The sequence below is a fragment of the Panthera pardus genome, unplaced genomic scaffold (genome assembly GCF_024362965.1).
Source record: "Panthera pardus isolate Hobbes unplaced genomic scaffold, ASM2436296v1 HiC_scaffold_21, whole genome shotgun sequence".
In the NCBI taxonomy this organism is placed as follows: Eukaryota; Metazoa; Chordata; class Mammalia; order Carnivora; family Felidae; genus Panthera; species Panthera pardus.
In genome coordinates, this window is record NW_026526777.1 from 9291588 (window position 1) to 9313335 (window position 21748).

General features: G+C 39.9%; 1 protein-coding gene across 1 annotated transcript in view; it reads right to left on the minus strand.

Moving 5' to 3' along the window:
* TMCO1 (transmembrane and coiled-coil domains 1) overlaps positions 1 to 21748 on the minus strand; it is a 38281-nt gene that overhangs the window by 2754 nt on the left and 13779 nt on the right. Inside the window, exon 6 of the mRNA XM_019465707.2 lies at positions 13682 to 13826. Within this exon, the coding sequence (XP_019321252.1) occupies positions 13682 to 13826 (145 nt within the window). The remainder of the gene's footprint in view (positions 1 to 13681; positions 13827 to 21748) is intronic.

Genomic DNA, 21748 nt, shown 5'->3' on the forward strand with positions numbered 1-21748 from the left:
GCGTGAATCACAGTTCGTGAGTTCGAGCCCCGCATTGGGTTTTGTGCTGACAGCTCAGAGCCTGGAGCCTGCTTCGAATTCTGTGTCTCTGCCCTTTCCCTGCTCATGCTCTCTCTCTCTCTCTCTCAGAATAAACATTAAAAAAATTTTTTTTTAAAAGTACATAAATTCAAACCCATAGAATGTATACACCAAGAGTGAGCCCCGATGTAAATCACGGACTTTGGGTGATAATGAAGTGTTGCTGTAGGTTCACTGACTGGAACGAATGTACCAGTCTGGTGCTAGGGGGTGACAGTGGGGGAGACTGAACATATGTGGGGACAGGGACTATATGGGAAGTCCCTGCACCTTCCATTCAGTTTTGCTGTGAACCTAAAACTGCTCTAAAAAATAGTCTATAAAAAAATGCATGTAAAGACTATAAAAATATATGGACACATAACAATAGTTTATACCCCTTTCTCATTGCTTGCCTCCCAACTTTTTGAAACATTGCTAAACAGGATAACCTAAAATAAAGACAAGTGTTTCTGCAGCTCTGTCTCACAGTGCCAGGCATTGTTCTCATTCAATCCCCCAACCAGGCGGTGAGGTGGGCTTGTTATCCTCACATGCAGATGAAGAATAATTCGACTGCCAGGCCGTGACTCAGCAAATGCTTACTGAGTGCGACCCTGTGCAGCAGATAGTTTTCCCTATATTATCTCCTTTATATCTTTCAACAACCTCATCCTGACTCGACCTGACTGCTTTCCTCTAATCTCCTTTTTTTCCCTTTCTTTCTTTCTTTTTTTTTTTTAAGTGGGGCTTGAACTCACGACCCCGAGATCAAGAGTCGGACGCTCTACTGACTGAGCAGCTGGGCGCCCCTTTCCTACATCTCTTAATTCGCCTATTTTTCGGGCCTTCTGAATTCGTAAGATTAGTTTAGAAATACTTTGCTAAAAGACAAAAGTTTTAATATATTATGAAGATGATATGGAAGAACACAACACACATGCAAAATATAATACGATTTGGTAAGCTTATAGAAAAATATATAAAACGATTTTGAATTTCTGTCCAGTCCTGTGTCATAAATAGGGTAACAACTGAGGAGTGTATCTCAGAAGGGAAAAACAAAGGAAAAATGTTTTCCCATAATCATGCCTTTTATTGGCAGGAAACCCAGAAAAATACCATTACAGGATTTGCGTTCCTTCCTCTTTGTAAAGGATAAGAGCCGGTGATCAAGAAAAGGAAGTTGTTGGTTGCTAACTGGATATTTTGGGAAGACCCAGGTCACTAGCCATAAAGACATTCAGCTAAATGTTATTTCTTAGTCATTCAGCTAAAATAACTCAGCCATGGCAATCCTTAGTTTATTCTTTGTTAGTTTCTCTGGCATCAAGCAAACAGCCTTCACTTCCAATTGATGATAATTTCTCATCAAGTTCCCATAACATATTCTTTACTATATCCACAAAGCGGTGTGAAAATCCAATCACGTCAAATGGCCCAACCCAGCAGCCCCACAGTTTTCACATTACATCTAAGTAAACTGTTTGGGGGGCACCTGGGTGGCTCAGTGGTTAAGGTGGCTTAGTCGGTTAAGCGGTTAAGTTAAGCATCTGACTCTTGATTTCAGCTCGGGTCACAATCTCATGGGTTTATGAGTTCAAGCCCCCAATCAGACTCCATACTGTCATTGTAGAGCCTGCTTGGGATTCTCTCTCTCCACCCCTCCCTGTTGTCTCTTAAAATAAATAAATATGCTTCAATAAGCTGTTTGGGAGAAAGGATGTAAAGATGAAATATTTACTGAAGAAAATGACAGTACACTGGGGTACCTGAAATACACTGTTGGGTCAGCAGTCAGAAGACCTGAGTTCCAGTACTGGCAACCCAGGCAAAGAAACAACAGGCAGTGTTTTCTCACCTTTCCAAATCTCAGCTGCCCTCCCCCCTTGAAAGGAGCGGGATGGCCAGATCAATCATTTTCAACCCTTTAATCCTTTCTTTAAACAAAATCTCATGAAAGAAACCCACTACAGAAAACAGATAAAATACTGAAGGGACCTGAAGCCTCCTGCTGGACCTTTCAAGCTTCTTCACCAAGCACCTTCAAGGAGCCCAAGTCCCCTGTCGCTCTAGCATTCTAGAACGTGACTATGTTGTAACAAATTATAATGCAGATTTGCACACATTTCTTACAAAGTGGAAATCGAAATTCTGAAAGAAACATGAGCACATCAAATCTGCACTATAGTGATGTCACTTCCTTTGTAATACTGAATGAATATTTTCTGTCCTAAGTTGTCTAAAGGCCTTGCTGGTGATAAAGGTCTTTTTTTTTTTTTTTTGAGGGGGTGGAGGTACGTCAGACAATCAAGTGACAATCCTAATCTCTCTCTCTCTTATAACCATCCTTCCAATGAACACTTTCCTAGATCTCTTGTTTAGCCCTTTATTTGAGGAGCAGTCAAGGAGAATGCTCTGAATTTTAGTTTAGTGCTGGAAGACAAGATGTATGTTTGTATGTTACAGATGTATAAACGGATGTATGTATGTATGTATTTTTAATCTTATAATGGGTAGGAGGATGCAGCTGGCACTGGGTGGGGTATCTAAGACTCAGAATTAAACTGAAGCCTTACTCATTTGAAAAACCAAAAGACAGGGATTAGTGCAACCATAGCAGCTAATGATAATAGTGAGAGGATCCTGGAAAACAGCTAACAGAGGAGTTCAAAACTACACTGAAACTCTGCCCACATCTCTTAAACTATGCGTGCACTAGACAGCCTTCAAGCAGCCCAGATGAGACTAACATAGCAGAGATCTCAGGTACAGCCGACCACAGAGGAGAGTTCAGAGTGTGAATGCCAAGTTAATTGCCTGCTTAACTAAAAGACTCACCACTCTTTCAAAGAATCATAGAATCCAGAGTCTATACAATCTATCAGAACAATGTCTAAGATACAATCCAAAATAATTAAATATACCAACAAACGAGAAACTTAGCCCATACTTGAGAGAGCAGGCGACAGAGTCCAACCTTCAGATTATCCAAATGTTGAAATTAGTAGATAAGGTTTTTATTTTAAAGTAACTAAATAACTATGCCTACAAGCATAAAATATGCTCATAATAATAAATGAACAAATAGGAAATCTCAGCAGGGAAAAAGGATCACAAAAAAAGAACCAAATGGATATTGTGGAACTAAAAAAACATTGTATCAAAATTTAAAAACCATTGTATGGGGGGGCACCTGGGGTGGCTTAGTCAGTTAAGCATCCGACTCTCGGTTTCGGCTCAGGTTATGGTCTCACAGTTTTGTGGGTTTGAGCCCTGCATCGGGCTCTGTGCTGGCAGTGCACAGCCTGCTTGGGATTCGCCCTCTCACCCTCTCTGTCTACCCCTTCCCCGCTCATGCTGTCTATCAAAATAAATTTAAAAATTAAAAAAAAAAAATTAAAAATCATTGTATGGATTTAAGGTTAATTCAGATTAGGGATGACAGAGGATCAGTAAACTTGAAGACAAATGAAGAGAAATTATCCTGCTTAAAGAACAGAGAGGAAAAGATTTTTAAAAATTGAACAGAGCCTCAGTGTCCTCTTAGACAATACTGAAAAAACAGACAAACATATAAGACACTGGAATCACAGAAGAAGAGGGAAGGAATGGGCAGGAAAAACAACTGTAGCTTGATCAAGAAAAAAAGAATTAATACTGTAGGCACATCCAATCAAACTGCTGAAAAACCAAACATTAAAAAAAAAAAAAATCTAAAAGCAGCCAGAGAAAAATGACACATTATCTACAGGGAAAAAAAGATAGGAAGGACTTTTCATCAGAAACAATGGAGGCCAGAAGACAGGGGAAGGGCATTTTAAAAAGCTGAAAGGATTAAAACAAACAAAACGCCTCGTCAACCCAGAATTGCATATCCAGTGAAAATATCCTTCAAGAATATAGATAAAAGTATTTTCAGATAAACGAAGATCAAGAGAATTTGTTGCCAGGAGACTTGCACTGTAAACACGATAAAAACAAAACAAAACAAAACAAAAGACAAACCCCAGAAAAACAAAGGAATCACTCGATGCTGTACTGTGAGGTACAGGTAGCAAGCAGGGGCCCGCTTCTTCTCCTGTTACACCCCACCAACAATTCTGCACTCGCTTGTATTGACTTGTACAGTCTTGTATTCGCTGTACACGTTCAAGCCTCCGTGCTGTTCCTCACACTACTTCCGATGCCAAGAACGCTCTGTTAAGACTGGAAAGCCCCTACTCGTCCTTCAAGATACAACAAAATGGCCCCTCTGTATAAACTCTTACTTTCATCCCTTAGCCATTTGGCTTCCATAGCACGGTCTTCCCTCCGGTACCATTTTGCACGTGAACACACAGACAAAGGGCGTCAATCATACTCTATTACTTATGGATCTATCTCTCCACAAAGAGTACGAGTTTCACAGGGTAGAGACCACTGCTTTTTACCCTGTATTCTCAGCATCAAAGAATTCCTGGCATAGCATAAAGACTTGAGTCAATCTTCGGCAAGACAGGCGATATTCTAAATAAAGCCTTGAACTCCTGCACTGAAACGATTCGCAGAGATCAGAGTAAGATAATGGCTGAATAATCTGTTCTTCTCACGTACTAGCTAAGCTATCATTTTCTAAACTTCATGCAATTCTCTGATTTTAAGTTAAGTGCTAAAAATGAAAATACCCTGCTTGTAGATGAGCTATACTGACATTAATGAATTGAGCTCTAAGTCCTGAAGTGACATATGTTAATGATGTGGCACAGGAGATGGCAGGCATCTGGTCTTCTCATTTTGATGACTTTAAGATATACTGACAAGACATAATTAGAACCTGTTTTTATACATTCACAAGGCATATCAAAATTCTTTGCCCCAGGAAAGCCAAGGGTGAAAAAAAATAAAATATGCTTATTTTTATCTCTCTCCTGAGCACACAGCTGTTCAAAGAGACCATGACAAATTCTCACCGATACTTTTCCAGATAATAGTTGTACACACATCAAGTAATATATTAAGATATGGGTGACAAAAGAAAAAAGATAAAACTCTTTCTTCCATTCTTCCTCAGAACAACTAATCCTTTTTGCTTTCAAAGAAAGGGAATTCTATTCATAGGTTTTATAGTCACATAAATTCGTAAGAATCGACCACTTTCCCCTTAGCTGTTTACCAGGTAAATCTGCTTGAGTTTTTATTGATTTAGAGCACTTTTTTAATAGAGGAGATCACTATTTATGTAATCTATTACTGACTCGTACTAACAAGAAAATTTAAAAAGCAATTAAGGAAATTTCCTCCTATTCTTGAATTCCACCACCACCCTGGACCAATTTGACACCTCCGATGGGAGCTGGCAGACCTACCATTTCCGCTGCTACAAACTCACACAAAGGAAACAGCTGCGGTGTGAAGGTCAAGGCAGCTAAGCACTAATCACTAAACGTTAAGGGATGTTAAAAAGGGGGAAAGATAAAATGAGAAAAATTAATTAGATTTATTTTCAGTTAATGACAGACATACCACCCTGCTTCAATCTTTAAAAAGCAACTTTGTCCTATCTGGGCCGCGAAACAAATACTAATTTTAAAAAATACCCCAAAGGAGGGGGTACTTATTTTTTTTTAAATGTCACCCTAAGAACCGCTAACACTGTGTATTATTGTCTTGTGATCATCATAACATGGTGAGATGGTACACTCGCCCCCATTTCACCTTTGTGGAAAGACTCAGGTTCTAGGACTTTCCCGAGGACACTCGGCTAGTTAAGTGTCAGCAAGAGTCAAAACCTGGTGCTTTACTTCCAAAACCTGTATCTCCTCAACCTTATGTTGTCTTCCTCCTCTCTCCCCATCATTTCAAAGTTTCTCAAGTAGGAATGTGTCTTAAAATCTATTACATGATCAGTATAGTATTACTTCCACTTTTCCTTGAAAGCTCTTAAGTCAATGGTGAATCATTTAATTAACTAATAACATCCTACTATGGGAAAAAATAAGTAACGGATGAAAACCAGATTCACAAATATTTATGTGAACTAGCAATACATCATAAAATTGTGTTAGTTTAGGTTCAAAGTTCAATAATTGTTCAATCTGCTTCTACTCTGAATGACTACTATAATGGAATTAATTTTAGGGGCACCTGGGTGGCTCAGTTGGTCAAGCGGCCGACTTCAGCTCAGGCCATGATCCCATGGTTTGTGAGTTCGAGCCCCGTGTCAGGTTCTCTGCCGTCAGCGCAGAGCCTGCTTCGGATCCTCTGTCTCCCCCCCACCCCCAACCACCCCGCTCACTCACTCTCTCCCTCTCCCTCTCTCTCTCTCTCAAAGATAAACATTGATAAAAAAGAAAAAAATAATTTTAAATGTACTTTTACACCTCCATATTTGATAATGATTTTTTTTAAGTGAAGCTATAGTTGGAAAAATTAACCTTTTAATTTCAAAAGAAACAGAAGTTCCATGACAGCAAGGACCATAATTATACGTCAATTTTGTTTCAAAGTGTATACTAAGCACCCAGCATGGAGCCTCATACATATCCATGCTCCATTTTGTTGAATGAATAAATGAACAAACAGAATCTACCAAGAAATTGTTACTAATGTGATAATAATCTCTTAAGGATGGGGGGGAAATGACTGAAGCAGATAGACACCTGTGATTCAGCCTTATATTTATTATACCTCCATTATAAAAAGGAGTGCACACTGTCATGAAGGGAACAGAGCTGGTTGTTTGAATTATACCATCACTCACATTTAGTAAAGTGGATTCTGGTTAACACTGTAGAGATGTTATTAACTGACAAATGTAAATGTAGTCATAATCTTTCACAACTAAAAGACTTTAAAAACATAAATGCAGGAAAACCCATGGTAAATGTATCTAATCACTTCAGCAATTAAACTGTTGACACTTTAAAGGCACTAATAACAGAAATGTTTCTCATTCTCCTAGATGCTATACTCTAGTTTACTATTGTAAGAAGACTTCCCTGTTAAAACCAGCAAGGCCATAAGTGCTGCTGGAGGTAACTTGCATGAAACACACATTGTTTTTACATGTTTAGCATAAAACTGACCTTGAGTGAATGAAATTGTGGTTTCATTCACTGAAACAAAAACATGAAAAATTACTTGAATCTTTTAATGAATGGTCTCAAGTTGGTAGTGAATTGAAGCCTTAAGATGACCAGCACTGGGTAAAATGACACAGTAGCTGTGAACACCAGCTGGCGATGCCACCAAAAAGTTAAACGTCAAATTGCCTTATGACCCAGCGATTCTACTTCTGGGATTATAGCCCAAAAGACGTAAAAAGAGAAACTCAGACATCGACACACCATGTTCACAGCAGCGTTACAACAGCAAAACGGTGGGAGCAGCCCAACTGACAGGTGAGCGGACACACAAAACGTGGTTCACACATACAACGAAATATTACTTGGCCTTAGAAAAGGAAGTGCCGACCCATGCTCCAGTGTGGATAAACTTGAGAACGTGCTAGTCACAAAAGAACCACCATCGTTATGAGTCTACTTACACGAGATCAACCCACAGACACGAGTAGTCAAATTCAGAGGGAGAGAGAAGGCAGAATGGTGGGTGCCAGGGATTGGGGGTAATGGAGATGCTTGTAGAGCAACGTAAATGTGCTTAATGGCACAGAACTGCACAGCTGAAAATAGCTAAATAGTGAATTCTGTGTTACATCTATTTTAACACAATCAATAAGAAAGATTAACAGCACTGGAATTACTGAATATAGGAAACCAGAAAGTAGTGTCTGGACCTCAGAGAGGACTGGCTTGAGAATCCTGCAAGACTCCACTGCTGCCACAGGCAGTCACCCTGACAAGTCGAGAGCCCTGACATTCAGCAGGCATGACCGAGACGTCTGGCCTACTCCTCCACATTCTTCTCCTCTAGGGGTTCAGATCACGCTGCTTAGCCGGCCCCAGGACACTAGCACATTTCAGAAGACCTCTTATCTAAACAAGGTGTGAAGGAAGGAGGAGCGTCTCCACTCACACACTTGTCACTGGGACTGAACAGACTTTCCAATTTCAAAGACGGATTTCGAGAGCTCTAGAGAAAACACTACTAGGCTGCTGGCCGGGGCTTATATTCAAGTCCAATTGTTCACCTCACTGCATTCTTTTGGCTCTCTGGCTTCTTAGTCTTGGAAAAAAAAGAAGTAGGCAAACTGTGATCTCGAATGAATCCATGTTTTTGCGTTCTCCTTCTTCAAAATCACGTAATAGCTGGCCAAGTAGAAGAGCGTAAAGAAAGAAGAAGGTAACTATGAACTCCAGATGGGCTGGCTCATCATTTAAATGCAAAACTTGAAACCAAAAAAGTACCAACAGAAAAGGAGGATGAATTTCCTGGTAACTTTAGAGTGGAGAAGAACTTTCTAACCATAACTCAAAATCCAAAAGCCACAAAAGACAGACAAATCTGATCTAAAAGGAAAAACTAAAATCCAGCGAACAAATAAAATTTTGTGTGGCAAAAACCACTATAAGTAAAACTGGAACACAAATGACAAGTTGGAAAAGTTATGTGCAACTTAGAGCACACAGAGAGGGCGAATGTCCCAAAGTTAAGAGCTAAAATTCAGAAAAAGACCAATAACCTGTTAGAGAAATAGGCGAAAGGCATACACGGTCTCTCGCCACCACGGAAAGGAAAGAACATATGAACAGCCTTAGACAAACAGAAATGCTCAATCCAAAATGCAAGTTAAAAACTACAGGGAAGCAATTCTTATCCATCAGACTGATAAAAACTCAAAAGCAATTTCTGCTGGTGAGGCTGGCAGAAACGCATTTTCCTACCTTGCTCTTGGGAGTAAAAAATGGTGTAACCCCAACTTGCCAAATTTACAAGTTTATATTTCGGTGTAGCACCTACTGTTTGTTTAACATATACTTTTCAGATGTATACTATATAGCATACATAGGTACTTTAAGATATATGCAGACAATTGAGAACTTACTACCTTGGAACAGTTGGAAAGGAAAGAAGAAAATAGATAAAAATAACAAATAGACCAAACAAAAACTCCTATAAGGCAGAATATAAGCAATCATCATGGAAGCTTGAATCATTCTATAGTAGTTTCCCCATCACGTACTCCACTTCACATCCCAAAACAGGCAAGCAAAAAAACCCAATTCATTACGTTCTCTTAAAACTACTTTATGCCACGGGTATATCTGAAATCAAGTGGCCTACTTCCGTGCCTAAGAATGGCCTTGCTGGGGAAATGACACTACGTCTATAAGTTGAATTTCTGAAAGCCTCGTATTTTATGGCTGCTCATTTCATAGGCATCTGTATATAGTCTATTATCAGGTAACCTAAGATCCTATAAAGCAAACAAAACAACAAAACATAGAAATAGCAAGCTAACAAACATTGTAATTAAAGAAAAAAGAGGCATATATTCCATAATAACACTTCAAATGCTAAGGTATGTTAGACCTGATGTAAGTTCACAATCCTCCAGTATATACGCTAGTAATCAGTGAGGAACAGGTACAGAAACCATTTGCAGCCAGTGAAGTAAAAATTATAAAAGCAGGTCATTTGGGTGATTTTTCTAAGATTTTGAATATATTAGAATACCTTGTATAAAACTGGGTAATTAAATTATTTGCCCAAGATGACCAGCAGTCAGGACGCAGCAACAAGTTAGAACTCACCATTCGTCTTGGGGAAGATAACCGTATACCAAAAGAAATAAATCTTTCTTTTTTTTTTTTTTTTTTTTTTAATTTTTTTCAACGTTTTTTTTTTTATTTTATTTTTGGGACAGAGAGAGACAGAGCATGAACGGGGGAGGGTCAGAGAGACAGGGAGACACAGAATCGGAAACAGGCTCCAGGCTCCGAGCCATCAGCCCAGAGCCTGACGTGGGGCTCGAACTCACGGACCGCGAGATCGTGACCTGGCTGAAGTCGGACGCTTAACCGACTGCGCCACCCAGGCGCCCCAAGAAATAAATCTTTCAAATACAACACTGTTATGTTAGCTATGCAATACTACAGCTCTTGTATACTTTTCTCTTATTAGTATCAGCGCACAGAACTGGACAAGTAAAAAAAAAAAATGAGTACGTATCCTCCCTGGCTCAAAACACATTGATTATTTGTGTGCGTGTGTGTGTGTGTGTGTGTGTGTGTGTGTGTGTGTGTTTCACTGCCCCTTTCCTCCATTTCTCTGTACTCAATAAACAATTATTTTATTAAGCTGTACCTGTCTAGGATCTCCTATTCTATTTTAACTTTGTAGCACATGTTGTGCACTATAGTCCTCGGGAGTTAAGATACATCGTGTTGGTCCACCGCCTGTTTTTATAAACAAAGGCTTACTGGAACGCAGTCATGTTCGTCTGCACACTGTCTATGGCGCTTTCAGAGTCTACTGGCAGAGTTGAGCAGCTGCAAGTCTCTGCCTGAACCTTCAGGGATTAGCAGACTGTCGCTGGCCCCTTGCCGGTTTTTGTGAACCAAGTTTTGTTGGAACACAGCCACTCTCATTCATTTACATACTGTCTATGATTGTTTTCCTACTATAATGGCAGAGCTGAGCAGTTATGACAGAGTATATTAAACACAAAAATATTTACTATCCAGACCTTAACAGAAAAAAACCGCTGACCACCATGGTAAATGAGCACTGCATTCCTGATAAAATTAACTGCTAAACAAACACCTCACCAGACTTTCTGAAATACCTGAAAGGAGTTTAAATACCAGCTTGAGGTGAACATCCTCAACCATCCTTTTTTTTTAATGTTTTATTTATTTTTGAGAGAGAGAGAGAGAGAGAGAGAGAGAGCAAGCGTGAGCAGGGGAGGGGCAGAGAGGGAGACCCAGAATCCGAAGCAGGCTCCAGGCTCTGAACTGTCAGCGCAGAGCCCGACGCGGGGCTTGACCTCACGAACCATGAAATCATGACCTGAGTGGCAGTCAGACTGACTGCCACCCGGATGCCCCATCATTCTTAACATTTATTTCAGTTTTAAAACTCTACAGTTTCAGACGGTGATTCTGGGGAGCAATGGCCAGGTAGCAGTGCAAATGTCCCATCTAAAATGTTGTCAGGGTGCTTGGGTGGCTCAGTTGGTTAAGTGTCCAACTTTGGCTCTGGTCATAATCTCACAGCTCGTGAGTTCGAGCCCCACGTCGGGCTCTGCACTGACAGCTCAGAGCCTGGAGCCTGCTTTGGATTCTGTGTCCTCCCCAACCCCACCCCCACCCCCATTCCTCCCCTGCTTGCGCGCTCTCTCTCTCTCTCTCAAAAATAAACATTCAAAAACTTTTTTTTTTAAGTGACTATTTTGAGTTGTCACACATAAAGCATTAACATCTCAATGTAATTAAAGCAGAACTGCTCTTTGTTGCTTAAAGTGGAACGTATACATCATTGTGTTTTATTACTATTTGGACACAGCTCCAATTTAAAAGTTTCAGATTTAAATAATCACATTTAAGAACAATATTCTGGAACGCAACGGACCTCCGCTAAACCAACAAAAGAGATCTGTGTTGTCACTGTCTTGGCTTTCACCTTTGGTTAAGCCAAACACAATGCTTCACTGAAGAGACATTTTCAAGACACGTAGCCTACACCCCATCGCAGCCACACAAGTGTACAACTTTTGCCAGACATGCCCACTTAGTTGCCCCATAAACATCTCAAACTGCTCATCTTCTAACCAACCTGCTCTTCTTTCCTCAATTCCCACCCTCTTCGTGAGACCAGTCTACATTTGGTCACCAAAGCCATACCTGGGGCTCACCTGAGTTTCTCCTTTCTCCCTCACTCAGTTCTGCTGCTTTCCCTCCATGTAGGTCCCAACCTGCCCCTCCCTTCCATCCCTCTCATCACCGTAGTAGTTCGGAATATGATGATGTTTTGCTAGACAATTCAGATAGGCTTCTGACTTTCCTTCATCTCATCAGGGCCTTCTCAAATCTATCCTTCAGAAAGTAGTAAATGTCAGAAATGATGCCAGGAAGACTTGAGACCCGGTTGCATTTAATCTGCAAAAGGACGAGGGGGAGGCAGCCAGAGAGAGCGAAGAGCATTCACAAAAAGCAAATGTGGGTGAGCGGGACACGGAAATTGTCAGGCAAGTGAGAATGGCTGGAGGGTTGGATGAGAGAGGAGGTGGGGAAAGCATTAAGCAGTAAGACCACGAAGACCTTTGTAAGCTTCAAACTATTATTCCATTTCCTACTTATTCTCACATGCCAGGTCAACCAAAAAATCTGCTGCCACTGACAGTATTCAGAAGAATTCTCATGCGCCAATCTCCCCACTGAAATGCCTGCTGAATGGTAGTATTTCAAAAACTGAAACATAGGGACCCCGGGTGGCTCAGCTCGTTAAGCATCTGACTCTTGCTTTTGGCTCAGGTCATGATCTCGTGGTTGTAAGAGGGAGCCCGGCATGGGGCTGTCCACTGACAGTGGAGCCTGCTTAGTTCTCTCTCTCCTTCTCTCTCTGCCCCTCCCCTGCTTGCTCTCTCCTTCTCAAAATGAGTAAATAAATAAATATTTTATTTATTTATAAACTGACTATATAAACTGAAATATAAAATGTTTGAGCCAGGGACTCTTCTCACTTTAAAAAAAAATTTTTTTAAGTATATTTATTTATTTTGAGAGAGAAAGAGAGAAAGTGAGTGAGCAGGGGAGGGGCAGAGAGAGAGAGGGAGAGAGAGAATCCCAAGCAGGCTCTGTACTGACCGTGCTGTCGGCACAGAGCCTGATGCAGAGCTCAAACTCACGAACCACGAGATCATGACTCTTCTTGCTTTTTAAAGTCCTATCTCAAAAGCCACTTCATTCTCTAAACCTTTCTGACTGAATCTTCCCCAACTATTCAAATGTCCTGTCTCTGTCCGGGTTCCCCCAACTATCCATACTTCTCTCTTGGCTTTTACCCTTTTTTACTATGAATGTCTTACAATCCTGGTGACCAAATGTAAATTCTCTAACACCGACTTGAGTATCTCAACTGTGAATATTCTAAAAATCACCAAATTACTACATTTGTTTGTGTTCCTGAAGTGCCAGAAGGCAGTGGTATGTAATAAGGAAGAGACGACACTGAGAAGACCAAACCCGCTCTTTATTTTTGTATCTTTAGATGACTGGAATGAAAAAGGAACCTAAGAGCTCTAAACATGGGATATGGAAACCATGTTTCACTTCATGGCTACCACATCAGTAACTAGACACACATTTAAAACAGCTTTAGAGGGGCGCCTGGGTGGCTCAGTCGGTTAAGCGGCCGACTTCGGCTCAGGTCATGATCTCGCGGTCCGTGAGTTTGAGCCCCACGTCAGGCTCTGTGCGGACAGCTCAGAGCCTGGAGCCTGTTTCAGATTCTGTATCTCCCTCTCTCTGACCCTCCCCCGTTCATGCTCTGTCTCTCTCTGTCTCAAAAATAAATAAACGTTAAAAAAAAAATTAAAAAATAAATAAATAAAAATAAAACAGCTTTAGAGGATCCACTGGGGTTCTGAAGCGTTGTCAGTATTAAAGAAGCAAAAGCGAACTTAGGGTGTGAGAGCAAGGAAGGATACGTACATTTAATAGTGGATACGGTCACTCACCTGTCGAATTGACATGGTACAGAGAATATACAGAAAGATGAAGGAACAGTCCGTGGTGTCATCCCCAAGCAGGTTTCGATGAGACAGTCCTTGGATGTAGGAAAGGGGGGTGAAAGGGAGCTTTGCCACCACTCTACCATCAAATCTAAAAAGGAAAAAACAAGGAATTGTTATTTTTAGAAGACTGACAAGCTTCTTAGTTCCAGGGAAGAATATGAGACAGAAATAGAACTCTAAGTCCCTTGATCTCTAAAAAACAAAGAGTGATATTCTAAAAAGAGACGTACTGAACAAGGATGTAGGGAAAGACCTAGATTTTTTCCCATCAATCTTTTTCTAAACTAATGATTGTTAATTGTTTCAGCATCAGAACCTTTAACATTCTGAAAATTTATTTGAGAACCCTACATTGTTTAAAGGTTATATCTATCCATATTTACTGCTTTATAAATTAAAACTGAAAAATGTTAAAATATGTATTAAATCATTTAAAAGGTAGTGAGAAATTCATTATGTTAACACAAATATTTTTTATGAAAAATATCTTTTACAAAACAAAAAAGAATCTAGTGAGAAGAAAGGCTCTTTTTTTTTTTCTTTTGGCAACTATCTTTACTGTTTGGTTTAACAGAACACTGCTGAATTCGCATAGCTGCTTCAGTATTCAGGCTGTTGCAGGGTTACACCATGAAACCTTGAAGCCTCTGGGAAATTCCACTGCACACTAATAAGAGAATAAGAGTAAAAAAGGTGGGGGGGGGGAACATCTTACAATTATGACGGCGGTAATTTTCATCTCAAGGGCCTCCTCAGAGTCTCAAGGAGGTCCAGGGAGCCCCAGACCAGACTTTGAGAATCGCTGTTCTGAACCGTGGCACCAAGGAGACTTTAAGAACCCTCTTTACAAGACTCAGAGATTCCCAATACACACATTAAACAGGCTGAATATTTCTAAATAGAAATTCATGGACTATATAGCGGTGAATGAAAAAAGTAGATGCTTAAGATGCATACACAATATTTAGACATAACTTTTAACATACTGTTAGTGTTTGAAAGTTTTCTTTTTACTTTTTCTAAAATAGAAAAGAAAAATGTTCCTGAAAGAGAAAAGCTTAGAAAACAGTTCTAAAAAGATACATATCAGCATTTATGTTGAGTTTCTTCTTTACTTTCCTATGAATAAGTTGTATAATCGGTCAATAATTATAAAAATTAACGTGATTAAGGACAGTGATACTTTATAACATAGCTGAATTATGCAGACAGTCTTTAATTCCAATTAAAGCGGCTAGAAAATGCCCTCTTAGAAAAACACTTGGTATTTAGACTGTTTCTATGGAGGGAGAGGGAAAAGAGAAGTAGAAATACCACCTTTGTCTTTGGGGGAGAAAAAATCCCTAAATATCCAGACCAACTACCGTGCTTCTAAAGAGCTTCTTACACAACTGTCCTGTAAATACAGAATAGAATGAATCTGACATCTTCTATATACATGACCGTCCACTTACTACTGCCAGTTGCCTTCCCAGTATATATTTACACAGGAAACGGCTCAATCACGAAGTGAGTCGACTTATATACGACACAAGTATTTAAAGATCTGCTTGAAGTAATCACCGTCATTCTCTCCTAAGCGCACAAAAGCAAAACAAAAGTAATAATTTTTTCAGAAGACACTCCCATTCTCTCAGAAGAAATATTAAATGCAACTGCCCCCATATCGTCTGGTTCCAAACTGCACACAATATGGTGTTCCAGGTACGCTGCTGTGACTGTCCTACTGGAGAGTCAGACCGCGAGGAGAAGGGACAGAACACACATAAGCTGTCTATCCCCTCTTATCACTAACATACAAACCCAATAAATTAATCACATATAGTCATTTTATTCTGTTATATTCAACTTGAAATTGTAACAAAAACAAACAAACAAACAAAGCCTTTTAGAACCAGTAAACAAATTCAGACAAGTTTCAGGACACAAAAATCATAATTCTATGCATTTCTATCCACTAACAATGAGCTATATCATAAAGAAACAAAGAAAACAATCCTACTTACAATAGCATCAAAAACAAAATACTTAGGAATATACCTAACCAAGGAGTACAGTGAAAACTCTAAGACATTGATGAAATAAATTGATGATGGCTCAGTCAGTTGAGCAGCCAGACTTCAGCTTAGTCATGACCTCGCGGTTCGTGAGTCTGAGCCCCACATTGGGCTCTCTGCTGTCAGTGTGGAACCTGCTTTGGATCCTCTGTCCCTCTCTCTCTGCCCCCTCTCCTGCTTGTGCTCCCTCTCTCTCAAAAATAAACATCAAAAAAATTTTTAAGAAATAAGGTGAAAAAGACAAATAAATGAAAATATATCTGTGTTCATTGATTGGAAGAGTTAATATTGTTAAAATGTCTATACTACACAAAGCCATTTACAGATTCAATACAATATCTATCAAAATTCCAACGGCAATATGATCCTAAAATTCATATGGAACCACAAAAGACCCTGAGTAGATAAAGCAATCTTGAGAAAGAACAAAGCTGGAGGTATCACACATCCTAATTTCAAACTACATTACAGAACTATAATAATCAAAACAATATTGTACTGGCATAAAAACAGATCAACAGGCTGGGGGAACAGAATTGAGAGCTGAAAAATAAACCCACTCATATAAGTCAACTAATATTTGACGAGGGAGCCAAGAATACTTGATGGGAAAAGGATAGTCTCTTCAATAAATGGTGCTGGGAAAACTGGACAGCCACATGCAAAAGAATGATATTAGACCTCTATCTGATACCACTCACAAAAATGAACTCAAAATGAATTAAGGACTGAAATGTAAGACCTGAAACCATAAAACTCCTAGAAGAGGGAATGCAAACTGGTGCGGCCACTCTGGAAAACAGTAGGGAGGTTCCTCGAAAAATTAAAAATAGAACTACCCCACGACCCAGCAATTGCACTACTAGGTATTTATTCAAGGGATACAGGTATGCTATTTTGAAGGGGCACATGCACCCCAAAGTTTACAGCAGCATTATCAACAATAGCCAAAGTATGGAAAGAGCCCAAATGTCCATCGATGGATGAATGGATAAAGAAGAGGTGGTATAGATATATACAATGGAGTATTACGCAGCAATCAAAAAGAATGAAATCTTGCCATTTGCAACTGTGTTGTGTGACTGGAACTGGAGGGTATTATGCTAAGTGAAAGTAGTCAGAGAAAGACAAATATCATATGACTTCACTCATATGAGGACTTTAAGACACACAACAGATGAACACAAGGGAAGGAAAGCAAAAATAATATAAAAACGGGGCTGGGGTGCCTGGGTGACTCATTCGGTTAAGCATCTGACTACAGCTCAGGTCATGATCTCAGGGTTTGTGAGACTGAGCCCCACGTTGGGCTCTGTGCTGACAGCTCAGAGCCTGGAGTCTGCTTCAGATTCTGTGCCTTCCTCTCTCTCTGCCCCTCTCCCGCTCATGCTCTGTCTCTCTCAAAAATAAACATTTAAAAAATGAAAAAAAAAAAAAAAACAGGGAGGGGGACAAAACATAAGAAACTCTTAAATATGGATAACAAACACAGGGTTACTGGAAGGGCTGTGGGAGAGGGATGGGCTAAATGGGTAAGGGGCAGTAAGGAATCCACTCCTGAAATCATTGTTGCACTATATATGCCAATTAACTTGGGTGTTTAAAAAAAAATTAAAAAAAGAATTTACAAAAATTAAGATTAAAAAAAAAAATTCTAGAAGAAAATGTGGAGAAAAAGCTCCTTGACATCAGCTATCATTTTCTGGGTATGACACCAAGAGCACGAGCAACAAAAATCATCAAGTGGGACTACATTAAATGAAAAGGCTTCTGCACAGCAAAAGAAACAAGCAAGCAAGAAAAGGAAAAGGCAACCTATGGATTAGGAGAAAAAAATCTGCAAACCATACATCTGACTAAGGAGCTATTACTCAAAATACAATACAATGCAAACTCAATAGCAAAAAACAAATAATCTGATTAAAAAAAATTTTTTTTTACATTTATTCATTTTTGAGAGAGACAGAGCACGAGCTGGGGACAGGCAGAGAAAGAGGGAGACACAGAATCTGAAGTAAACTCCAGGCTCTGAGCTATCAGCACAGAGCCCGACGCAGGGTTTGAACCCATGAACCATGAGATCATGACCTGAGCCAAAGTCGGACACTTAACTGACTGAGCCACCCAGGTACCCCTTTATTTAAAGATTTTATTTTTAAGTAATCTTTACGCCCAACATGTGGCTCAAACTCACAACCCCAAGATCAAGAGTTGCATGCCCCACCAACCGAGCCGGCCAGGTGCCCCTTCTGGACTATCTTTTGGTATTTCATTATTAAGTTTTTGACCCTCTTCCAATTGTTCTAATTCAATTCAGCTTAGAACTAGAGAGAAGGAGACAGCAGGGAGAAAGGAGGGAGGAGGAAATTTAGAAAGAATGAGAACAAGTTATTTGTCTGATCATATGATTATCTATCTAGAAAATCAGAGAACCAAATTAAATCCTAGAATCTATTAGAGTTCAGCAAGATGGTCAGTTACAAAATAAAATGACAAAAACTGGTGGCTTGCTTTTATACGAGTAGTAACGCGCTAGACAATACAAAATATATACAATACTTATTTGGAAAGTAACCACAAAAGCACATAAAGCAAACTTAGCGAAACACCATGTTCCTAGAAGAGAATATGAAAAATGATAAAGGTGTCTAACACTTCAAAATTAATGTATAAATTTAATAAAATTTAAGTCAAAACTCAAATGAGATTATTGTAGGGGACACTGGGACATAAGTGATTCTAAAATTCATGCGAAAGAATGTGTGTCTCAGGAACAGTGAACAGTGCAGTTAGAACACAATAGTTGGTAGGCGATAAAAAGAAACAAAGTTTGAAAAACAGGCTTTGGCCAAAGCATGGAATGCTGTGAAAGCCAGGTTATGGAATTTGGACTTAAGTCAGTAGTCAGAGCAGCACAATGCTATGTAAGGACTAGAGTCAGAGACACATGAACTACATCCCAGTTCAACGTTTACTAGCTTTGAAACCTTGGGCAAGTTAAATAACTTGGGAGTTTCACATTCTCGTCAGTAAAAGAAAGACTATAATCCTCAGCTCAGAAGGCTGTTAAGGGGCGCCTGGGGGGCTCAGTCAGTTAAGCCTTGGACTTCGGCTCAGGTCATGATCTCATGGTTCAGAAGTTCAAGCCCGGCATCGGGCTCTCTGCTGTCAGCACAGAGCCCGCTTTGGATCCTCTGTCCCCCTCTCTCTACCCCTCCCCTGCTTGCTCGCTCTCTTTCATTAATTAACTAATTAATTAAGAAACTGTGGCTTCAGTAATAAATAGTTAAAAAAAAAGAAGGCTGTTAAGATGACAAAGGCAACAAAAGTTAAGTGTTTAGCACAGTGGCCAACACACAGTTACTATTCCATCAGCAGCAGTGTGGTCGTTAGGCAATGAGGAACATGCTTTTGGTGATGGTTAACTCAATGCTGCCATGACAGGACACCTGAGGAGAGAGAACAGCGAGGAAGCTACTGCTACGCCCAAGGTTAAGGGTAGTAGCAGAGAGGAAAGGTAACATGCTGAAACTAGGAGAGCTGGTGTTGCACGGACAGAAAGAGGAGAGGGAGGTGGGAGGAAGAGAGGAAGGGAAGGAGAAAGGAAAGAATGGATAGACGGATGGATGACTGGACAGACACAGAGGGGTCAGAGTCCACAGGAACCGTTAACCGATGGAGGAGAGGGCTGACAGTGTTAGAGATAACTTGGGATAAATTTGGGACAGGCTGGATACACAAGAAATGTGAGCTGAAAGGAAGAAAGGAGAGGGAGGGAAGCTACAAAGCCTTCAGTTCCAGGTGACTAGAAAGGAGTACCCACTGAAAGACACACAGGTATCAGGAAGAATGCTGCTGTGGCAGAGAACATGATGGGTTGCAAGTGAGTCTCAGCAATAACATAAACAGAAATATGCCTCTCCGAGGCCCAGGGCCAGGCTGCTCTGTAGCCCAAGAAAAGGGAAAAATATAGTTGGGATAGGGTGTTATTGTTATAGAATTTCTCTCTCTAAGAGACCTCTATAATGGACCTTCGACAAATTACGATGACTGCTACATAAGAACAAACAGTTTTTAACTCGTAAATCAATATTTCCTATATAGATGTCTATTCCATTTGAAGGCAGGAAGCTGCTTGAGAGCTTAGACTGGGCAATTTTCTTTTACCTCCCACAGTGAGAGGCACCAAAAAAATGGCATGCCAGCTTTTCAACCTGAATAAACATTAAAAATAGTTGAAACCTACTATAAATATTCACACAGAGCACTCATGGAAAACTGAAAACTGGAGCGAGAAAATCAAAGGAAGGCAAATGAAAAACATGTTATGATACTTTGTGGTTATGTGATTCCATGATTATAATCAAATGTATTAGCTTCATTTAGCAACTAAACCAACTATGGATTCAAATCAAAACTGCATGCCAAGCTCTAGTTTTAACTACAGAAAAAAATGAAAGAACTGGCAAATTCTTCTAAAAAGATAATCTAATATTACCTCCTACTGTAAATAATGAACATAAGCCAAAAGATCCATTTCCATGTTTCACAACTTAGATTACAAGTCAAGACTTCTCCCTACTTAAACCTAATGTCAACACTCTTATCAGTAAAGACATACAGTCTTTGAAAATTAGATTTACATTATTGACCTGTCAACAGAATGTACACAATTCTGTATCATTTTTTCCAAACACTATTGATGTGTTAATACTGAAATAAACACTCTCAATACAACATTTATTGCTGAGATTAGTCTATCTTATTAAAGGACACTTTGAGCTATCTGGGGCTAAAATAAGCTATGACCAAAGAGTTAGTAGAAGACATTTTCATCAACTACATTCAGACTCATACTTTTGAGAATTTGGTTCCACTGCAACTGATTCACTAATCAGTTGTTTGTTTGTTTTTATTTGAGAGAGAGAGAGAGAGAGAGAGAGAGAGAGAGAGAGAGAGAGAGCGCACATGTGAGCGGGGAGAGGGGTAGAGGGAGAGAGAATCCCAAGCAGGCTCCACACTTAGCACAGAGCCTGATGTGGGGCTCAATCCGACATCCCTTGGACCATGACCTGAGCCAAAATCAAGAGTTGCACGTTCAACTGATGGAGCCCCCCAGTTGCCCCATAATTTAAAATTTTTTGATTCACGGGGCACCTGGGGGGCTTCGTCAGCTGAGTGTCTGACTTCGGCTCAGGTCATGATCTCATGGTTCGTGAGTTCAAGCCCCGCATTGGGGTCACTGCTGTGAGCGTGGAGCTGGCTATGCATCCTCTGTCCCCGCTCTCTCTTCCCCTCCCCGGCTCGCACTCTCTCTCTCTCAAAAATAAATAAAACATTAAAAAAAAATTTTTTTGTTTTGATTCACATTTCAAATGGGATCAAATTCTTACCTCAGAATAGTACAGAAACCATGAATGAGGAAACTGGGGTGTATATTTACAACTATTTTTTAATTTATTCGGTAAATATCTACGTAAGCCCTGAAACCCTAAGGATATAAAAACTGTTACATGGGAAGACTATAGGAACTTACAGTCTACTAGAGGGAGACATAAACATAAGTTTGGTAAAAGACAAACAAACATAAAACTAAGGAATAAAACAAAATGCTGAACCTCTAGTAGGGCAGGACTGAAATCTGTCACAAAAATCACACAATAAAGCTAAGGCCAATCAGAATAGATACACACACACACTGCATTAACCTTAAAAATATTATTTAAAAAATCAGAAGTATGAGAACACTAGAAGTGAAGCATCAAATTTAAAAAGTATAAATGAAGGGCACCTGGATGGCTCAGTCAGTTAAACGTCCAACTTCAGCTCAGGTCATGATCTCAGTTTATGAGTTTGAGCCTCACATCGGGCTCTCTGCTGTCAGCACAGAGCCTGCTTCAGATCCTCTGGCCCCTCCCCTCCCAAATAAACATTAAAAGAAAATTTTTTTAAG